Below are 8,608 nucleotides of genomic sequence, written 5' to 3' on the forward strand. Positions count from 1 at the left end.
TATGGAACAGTTTTGTCCTGGTGTTTCACTAAAATGTGTGTATGTGTACATTTCTTTTAAATTGACCGACTTGGAGTTTATTGGACTTCCTCCATTGGAGAATTCAGTCATTGTCCTCTATATATTGCCTTTTCTCCACTATCTCTATTATGTTCTTCAGGATTTGCCACCCAACATGATTAGAATATGCTTGCTCTGAAATCTTGTCTTTTAACCTATCTTTTACATATTTTCCTTTCCTTCTCTTCTCTTCTCTTCCCCTTCTTTGCTTTCTGTCACGGTCTTACTGTGTTGTTCAGCCTTATCTTAAAAGCATGAGCTCAAGCATTCTTTCTGTCTCAGCCTCATGAGTAGCTGGGACTACAGGTATGCCCTACAATACCCAACTTCTTTTCTTTATTTCTCTGTTGCATTCTAAGTAATTTCCCATTCATTAATTTTCTCTTCAGCTGTGTCTATTGTCCTTTTAACTCACCCACTTTGCTAATTTCAGTTTTTCTATTTTTAATTCTTAGAAGTTCATTTTAACTCTATTTTTTTAATGCTGGCAAATTTTGACTTTCTCTGGTCCCTTTATCATGTTTTGAAATAATTTTTAGTTCTTAAACATACTAAGAATACTTATTTTATGTTCTGTATCTTTTATTTTCAGATATATGCAGTCTCTTTTAGTCTGATTTTATAAGTTTGGAGATTGAGTTTTATTCATAGTGGCTTGGTTTCCAATGTATTTTGTGATTTTTTAAAATTGTTGGTTCATATTTCTGGAACTTTATCTCAGGAAAGGTTTTGTACCTATATTTAAAATACATTTCTCCAGAGAGCATTTGCACTTGCCTCTGCCTGGCTCTAACAATCCAACCTTGGATTGTCTGGAGTTTTTTCATGCCATCTGGGCAGAACTTACTCAAACTCCAAACACACATGACCATTGTTAGTCACCTTGACCTCCAAAATATTCTTTTGCTTTTCTACAAGCTTAAACATACATTAAAAGTTATTTATAAGTGATATTCTACCCATTTTTAGGTGGCTACATGTTACAGAATTTTTCTATAAATCTAATCTACCTTGTCCTTCTACATTTTAATTGATCTATCCAGAATTCATTGTATAGATCCAATGCCTGAAATTTATAAATACATGTCATATATTATAGCACCTCACATAGTTAAAAAGGCAGTCCTCTAATTTTTCTTGGCTCTTTTCATTATTTCGTATGTTTTATAATTAGAGTCAAAATAAAACTTTGAGCTGCTCTGTGGTACCATGTTAATATATACTCTGTGGAAAGAATCACACAATTTGGAAAGAATTCTTCCCATTAGCATATTTCTGGTTAATATTTTTCTTAAGTTTTAAAATTATTTTTCTAATTGAGACAAGTCTTTTTCCTCCATTACAGTTTCTAGTTAGGTATTTGGAGATTGCCATTTTGAAGCACATAGTTTTTTATATCCCCTTTGTACAAATGGCCTAATAGTTTTTAAGGAGTTTATTGTCATGACATGGAAGGCTGACAAAGATAAGCAAAACAAAATGGTAAATATGTCAATTAACTGCTTATTTAAAAATATTCAATAGCACAAAGGTTATTTCTGCTGTGCAGTCAGAATAACCCTTGAGAAGGACATACTAATTGCTTTTCCCCTCTTAATGTTTGGAAAGGAAATGATATTGTGGTTCTCGAGGTAAACAACTAACAGCTCTTGCTGAAATAGATTTCCTCTAGGAATGAAGTCCCTCTTTCCAAACTCTACAGGTTGTATTTTTTATTAAAGCTTAGTGTCCACGATTACTAATTGCGGGTGTAAGGGACATACACAGTTGTCACTTTCTAGGGTCATTTTCCAAATTAACAACAAAAATCCATCCTACTCTTCACCGCAGCTCCTAGCCACTATAGTTTGATCTCCACAAAACCTTATTACTGGTAAAAACTGAGAAACATGCCACCTTACTTTTGTGACAATTTACAATCCTTCAAAAGCTATTTTTGTCTTTTGTTATCAAGCCAACTCCTTCCTCATGGCAGTCAGGTCATGGCAACCATTTGCTGAATTTTAACTGGGAGGTATTTTGGACGGAACTCAGCAGATCTGGAATTAGCTCTAAAAGCCATGATAAAATACAATAATTACACCCAACGTGTAAAAAAGAGATAGGCACTACTTGTGTTTCGCTCAGATTCTCCCAACTCCAACCTGGTTTATCTTTGATCCCAAAGCGCTGATTCCCTGCACAAAACAGATATGGAAATATCTTTTTCGCTGGAGGATTATAATTGCAATATAAGAGAAAAGATCCCAAAGCAAGCTGATGCTATTCTGCCTTGCCCTGATTGGAAAGAAGATCCAGGTGATTAGTGAAAGATGATTTCTACATCCTTAGTGTGTCTGGCATCAGCCACCAACTAACTGCAGAGACCCGCTGCGGTCCATGTATTTGTGTAGCCAGCAGAGAGCAGAGAACCATTCCAACTATGGCCGCTGGATGGCGCTCACAGGAAACGTGCCAACTGATACTCTGGGTCCTGGGCCACGCCCCCAGTTTCCTAGGTTACGGGCTCGTTCCCTACGTGCTGTTCCGGGAGGCGGCGATCTGACGTTCTCAGAGCGTGACACACGCGCTCTGGTATAAATGCGCGGCGTGTGGCGTTCACTTCCTCTCGGATCCCACGGCTGACTATTAAGATGGCGCCGGTGAGTGCGCGCCGTCTCGGTGGGATGGTTTTGTGGCAGTGTGAATGATTTTTGCATGCGGCAGGTAGGGACGTCTCATTTGAGATAAAGGGAGTGGAGAAATAGAGACCCAGTCGGGAATGTTACAAAGGTTAAAATCTGGGGTTGCTGGAGAGACTGCATGGCAGCCATGCGGTCCGGAGGAGCTCGAGTTGGCCGGGGGATTGGCTTAGGACCGCGGTCCTGGGGACGCAGGGAGGAGGGAGGCGCCATTGCTCCGGAGGAAGGTGGAGGTGGGGAATCGGACTGGTGGGATGGCGTAGTCCGGGGGACTTAACGCTATGGCCTCGGTTACTAAAGTTTCCGAAATCTTTCGAGCCAAACTGGGAGGAAGTTTTCTATGGAGCAAGAGTCGCGAATGCTTTACGATAGCGCTGTTTAAATTAAGGCATCAATAGGAGGCTGTTAAAATAACCCAAAGGGCATTTGAAGAGGTTAGGTGGGTGTTGGCAGCTTACCAACAATTGATTGATGCTCCTTCGGCGGATAAATCCTCTGAAGTTATTACTTCCGCTGGGTAAATTATTTGCATCCCCCAAATTAACTTGACCCAGGATCGCTTAGCCAAAAGTAAGTCAAGCCCACCATTTTCACAGATCTTTTTGCCAGTTTCAAGTTTTGAATAATAGAGGTGACACAGTTTGCAAGGTCATGAGGAATAATTGATATCCATTTGGGTGACTCTAATTTGGAGGTTACATTTTCTGTCAAAAAAACAATGTGGATGTTTTCATTACATTGTTTTTACTAACCACATTTGCCTCTGTGGCCATTAATTTCAAAGAAACATCACCGTATAAAGCCTCTACCCAGCCCCCTTTTTTCCTTAACTGTAACCACATAAGAATTGAATTCTGCAGACATAATGGAATCCTAACTCTGGCATGTAACTGAGCTTGGACTATGGGTTGAATGGTCTGTTACCCATCTCCAGTGGGGAAGAGAAACTCGGGAAAGGCCTTTTGACAGCTTGAACAAATTGGGCTTGGTTAGAGGTTCATGCTATTTTAGCTTTAACTTGGAGTGGAAAATATATCCCTTGATTAATTTTTTTCAGTTGCAGTAAAAATTGGATTCTTTTTAGGTCATTGTACCTTACCATGTATTTCAAGTATTTCTGTGTTTTGCACTCCTGAGACATTTAGGTGGTAGGAAAGGGAAATTTCCATCAGAATTAACAAAAACTTGGTTTAAACCAGATCAAGGAGTGTGCCCTTTTCAGATAGTCACGTTAGGTCCAATAAAAATTGAGTGGTTTAGAATTTTCACCATTTCTAGGTATATATAAAGCCTTATATATTTGATACGTATGCTGAATGAATTGTCTTATAATTATATTAACTTTGTATAGCAGAAAGACAAGAAGCCTAAGAGGTCAACTTGGAAGTTTAATTTGGACCTTACTCATCCAGTAGAAGATGGAATATTTGATTCTGGAAATTTTGTAGGTATCATTCTCATTTGTTTCTGTACTTGTGTAGTTGTTGATAATTTAAGTACATAAAATTTGGTATTAATGTAAGCTGTATTCCTAGGGTACCTTCCCTAGTGAATATCTAGGGTTTTCTTCCCTAGTTTTGCATTTTGTCTGTTTTACAACAGGAACAATTTCTTCGGGAGAAGGTTAAAGTCAATGGAAAAACCGGTAATCTTGGAAATGTTGTTCACATTGAACGCTTCAAAAATAAAATCACAGTTGTTTCTGAAAAACAGTTCTCTAAAAGGTTAGTACTTTTTTTTGCAAACTAAAGAAATTCCAGTAGCTGTGGAGTATTTTACATAGTATTTAATTCTCACACTTAGTCTAATGCTCAAATGTTGGTGGTGAGGTATTTTGAAAGTGCTTTGAACTTAATAAAGACTTGCAGGAGTGGAAAATAAGTTAGTATGTAGGTGTCAGTGCTTAGGGCAGTTTATCAGTATCTAATTTATTATTAGAATATAGGTAGCTCCTGTCCAAGCTTCCTTGTTAATCTTTATGAGATTATATATAATTTAGTTTTGGGTGCTTAGTATTTGAATATGTTCAAAGAGATGTCTAATGTATACTTGGGAGAAATGTCCTGACTCTCTGATACAAACATTTTCTTAATAGTTAAGGTTTTGGGTTATATAGTAGAGACTGCCAGTCAAAGGCATTTTTATTCATCCAATTTACTTAGTATTGAATACTCTGGTAGCACTAGCAGGACCAGGTAACCCAAGCCACCGTCACCAAGAGCTTCTCTACTTGAAAAGAGAGACATTGAAGTACAATGTCAAACAGTGATAGATGCCGTATAAGTGGTTTGGAAACAAATCCACTGTTCAAGCAGAATGAGCCATAATCTTAACAGATTAAACTTATAGTAAGGAAGCTAGTGTATTTTCTCAAGAGTGTAAGATTGGTTGGAGGACCAGCTCTTAAACCCTGAGCAGGGCTTTAGATCTTATTTAAGAATAAGGCAAACACCAGTTGCCATGTTGTCTCAAGTTGATTCAAGGTAAGATTGAGGTTAGGGATATCGACAGTGAAGGAATTGCATGTTGCTTAATTAAGTAATTTGTGTGTGGCAATAAGAATGAAGAGGAAGGTACCATTACTGTATATACTAACTTCCAACATAAACAATTATCTTAGGAAGATGGAAGACTGTAGTTTCATAGAGCATAAACTGTACTAGGTTTTTATTTGTCCCTAGCCATCTTGTACAATGCTTCCTATAAATGGAAGGAGGAAATATATAGAGGGAATTGCGGTTATGGCATAGTAGAGATTGCATTTCCTAATGAAATTCATGTTTTTGTTTTAAAGGTATTTGAAATACCTTACCAAGAAGTACCTTAAGAAGAATAATCTTCGTGATTGGCTTCGTGTGGTTGCATCTGACAAGGAGACTTACGAACTTCGTTATTTCCAGATTAGTCAAGATGAAGATGGATCTGAATCTGAGGACTAGTTTGGTCTCTTCTTCAGGGAGACAAATAGGCTTATTTTTATCAGTGAATAAAAACAGTGTACTCTTAAACTTGTTCTTTTATTTAAGAGATAGTATTTGATTTTGATTTTCGTTTGATGAGTTCTGTAGCAATATTTTAGAAGTTTATAACTAGTAGAATTTGCCAGGATTTCTGATTTTTATTTATACACGTTTCAATATAATGTATAGGAAATTGAAGCACATTTCATATATAGCCTTACATTTTGGGATTTAGAAAAACCAACAGTCTCGTTTTTGTACAGTTGTAAGTGTCCTGGTTGCCTAGAACAATTCTTGCACATAGGTGTTTAGTTACTGACTTATTTCCTGCCTTCATAGGATGATAATTAGCATAAAGGCTGAGTGAGTTCTAAGCTGATATTTAATTGTCTATTAAAAATATTCTGGGCCTGGTGCCACCATAAACTTTAAAAAAAGGAAACAAAACTTTAAATCTGAGCCTCTTATGACTAAATCTACTTCTGTGTCCATTGTTTGAAATCTTGTCTCTCCCCCCACTCTAACCCCGCTTTGTAAACTTTCAGATGATGTACTCTTATCTTTCAAATAAAGAGGCCTTTGAAAGCTCTTTAATGCAGAATGTCAAAATCCAGATAGTACAAACACAGAATGATGTGCCTTTTTATACAACAACCTGAAGATTTTGCCAGAAACCTAATGCCAAACTAATTTTGGGGGTGTAAAAATGCCCAATGTGCTTTTCACCCTAATGGAAGTAAGAGCAGTTCACAAAAGAAATGTGACCAGAGAAGGCAACTGAAAATGCTGACCTGTACAACATTCGCAAAATCTGGATGAAGGAAGTGCTTCAAGCAGGCAAACACTGCTAACTGAAGTCCTCAGAATATTGGGAGTCTGGTGGGCATGGAGTATATAATCTAGAAATAGATGTGATTATGAGAATCCAGGAAGAAAGGAACCAGCTGGTGTGGGACTGAAGTCCTTGTTTTGATCTTGAGAGCAGTGGGAAACAGTTTTAAGCAGAGTACTTGTATGCAGGGAGATGGGTGTTTTGAAAGTTAAATTGTCCAGGGGTAGCTTTCAGTAGATTCATTGGGTGCAGGAAGCTATTGCTGTATCTTGTGGAAGATGTTGGAAATGGAGAGAAGTAGATGGATTCAAGAGATGTTTAGAGCACAGTCTGTAGGACTTGGTATGTTAGCTGTAATGAAATACCTTCAGTCAGGTAATTTCTCAACGTTCTGGGGGCTAGGAAGGATTTGCTACTTGAGTCATTTGGTGGGAGGCATGAGCTAGGTCTCTTATTGTTTATCACTGCTGTCACAAATAGTTAAATTCCTAATAGGATTTCAACATAGGAATGGGGAGAGGGAGAGACATTCATACCATAGCATGGACCATTGGTGAAAGAAATTTCATAAATGACTCATATGCCATTAGATGATATTAGCCAAGTTTGGTCACAATGGAAAAGGAAGAGTCAGGGAAAAGCATTTTAATTCAGGCTGTTAAGAATTTGAGGTGTCCTGAGACCCAGAAGATACTAAGCAGGAAGTAAGGATCTGGGTGAGAGATCTGCTAGCCTGCACAAAGAAATAATAGGGTAAGTAAAATTGCCTGTGGAGCTTATAGAGAGGATAAAGGATTGGCAAACACCAACTGTTCCTCTGCAGCAAGCATTCAAAAACACATCTAGTGTTTACATTTAAAATTCTTCAAAATTTGACATATGTACTGGGGCTGGGTACATTGCCAAATATCTGTCCCTTTAAGGATTTGCAAGTATTATTGAGAGCTGCATGCTAGATATCTGGGATATTGCAATAAGTAGAAAGTCCTGTCTTCATGAAGCTTAAAGTCCAGTGGTGGAAGACAGTAAAAGAAGTAGAATGTATGTTTTGTGGTAGTAAATGCTATGAAGAAAGAACCTCGTGCTCGTAGCTCACACCTGTAATCCTAGCTACTTGGGAGGCTGTGGAGAGTGGATTATGAGAAGCCTATGAGAACTGGACATAAGCAAGCTGAGATGCAGCTCAACTGCTTTTCCTAAACTGTTTATGCTGAGATTGCCATAGCCCCACTCACAATAGAGGAAAAGCAGAACAGCTGCTTCTAAGTTGTTTATGTTTACAGAAGCAGGAACACAGGTTTCTCTTGTTAAAATGTCATGCCCCTCCCTGAGAACTGCTGCTCCACCCTGTTTACCACAGGATGTAAAAGACTCAATGAAGGAGGACGTGAGGTTTTTTGGCTTTGGGGCTTTTGGCTTTTGGATGAAGGGAGGCTTTTTGATGTGGGAGGCTTTAGAAGGGAAAAGAATTGCTAAAGAGGGATTGATAGGAAGTCTGCACTGAGAACTTTATATATAGGCTTTAGAAAAAGCTAAAGAGAACATGGGACAGTGCAGGTTTAAGAACTGAGACTTCAAGAGTTATGCATATGCAGTTTTTAGGTGCAGCTCTTGTTTGCAAGTCTAAGCACCAAGGCTTTAAGGAAGCTAAAGTGGGACTGCAAATCTGTTTAAGAGAGATTATGCTAAAGAAAAGCTAAGAACAAGTCTAAGGAAAGAAGTTTTAAAGAACAGAAGACTTTAAAAGCAAAGTTTTAAAGAAAGACTTTAGAAGCAAGCTTTTAAAGAATATAGATAGAGAAAAGAAGCAGAGTAAATGAGAATAATAGAGAAAAGAAGCAATGAGGGTTGTGTGTCTCCACCTGAGCATCCAACACCCCTGGCCTCAACTTTCTGTCTATCCTTTGTCTTTTCTGAATCTCCAGTCACCCCCGCCCCCACCCCAGATAGCCCCAGTTAGGTTTGGTAATAACCAGGAGTGAGGAAAAGCTTGCTCTAAGAGGCTGAGATTGGGAGGATCACAGTTTCAGGATAAAAGGGTCAAAAAAAAAAATTCATGAGACCCTCCCCTCCCC

General features: G+C 38.3%; 1 protein-coding gene across 3 annotated transcripts; it reads left to right on the forward strand.

Moving 5' to 3' along the window:
* The first annotated feature begins 2,631 nt into the window (after positions 1–2,631).
* Positions 2,632–5,749, forward strand: Rpl22l1 (ribosomal protein L22 like 1). Of its 3 annotated transcripts, none has more exons than XM_020187629.2 (4): positions 2,632–2,702; positions 4,093–4,185; positions 4,344–4,465; positions 5,536–5,749. In XM_020187629.2, the coding sequence occupies exons 1-4, from the start codon at positions 2,694–2,696 to the stop codon at positions 5,678–5,680; spliced, it is 369 nt and encodes a 122-aa protein (XP_020043218.1). In that variant the 5' UTR covers positions 2,632–2,693; the 3' UTR covers positions 5,681–5,749. The 3 variants fall into 3 exon arrangements, with proteins under 3 accessions (XP_020043218.1, XP_020043220.1, XP_020043219.1); XM_020187631.2 differs by having other exon boundaries at positions 2,636–2,702; positions 4,096–4,185; XM_020187630.2 differs by lacking the exon at positions 2,632–2,702 and adding an exon at positions 2,743–2,766.
* The last annotated feature ends 2,859 nt before the right edge of the window (positions 5,750–8,608 follow it).

Source organism: Castor canadensis, chromosome 5 (genome assembly GCF_047511655.1).
Source record: "Castor canadensis chromosome 5, mCasCan1.hap1v2, whole genome shotgun sequence".
Classification (NCBI taxonomy): domain Eukaryota; kingdom Metazoa; phylum Chordata; class Mammalia; order Rodentia; family Castoridae; genus Castor; species Castor canadensis.

Excerpts from the sequence above, each read along its gene's own strand:
- Rpl22l1 (XM_020187629.2), top strand. Across the intron at positions 4,186-4,343 it reads TATTTGATTCTGGAAATTTT|GAACAATTTCTTCGGGAGAA; the intron begins GTAGGTATCATT and ends GTTTTACAACAG. Across the intron at positions 4,466-5,535 it reads GAAAAACAGTTCTCTAAAAG|GTATTTGAAATACCTTACCA; the intron begins GTTAGTACTTTT and ends TTTGTTTTAAAG.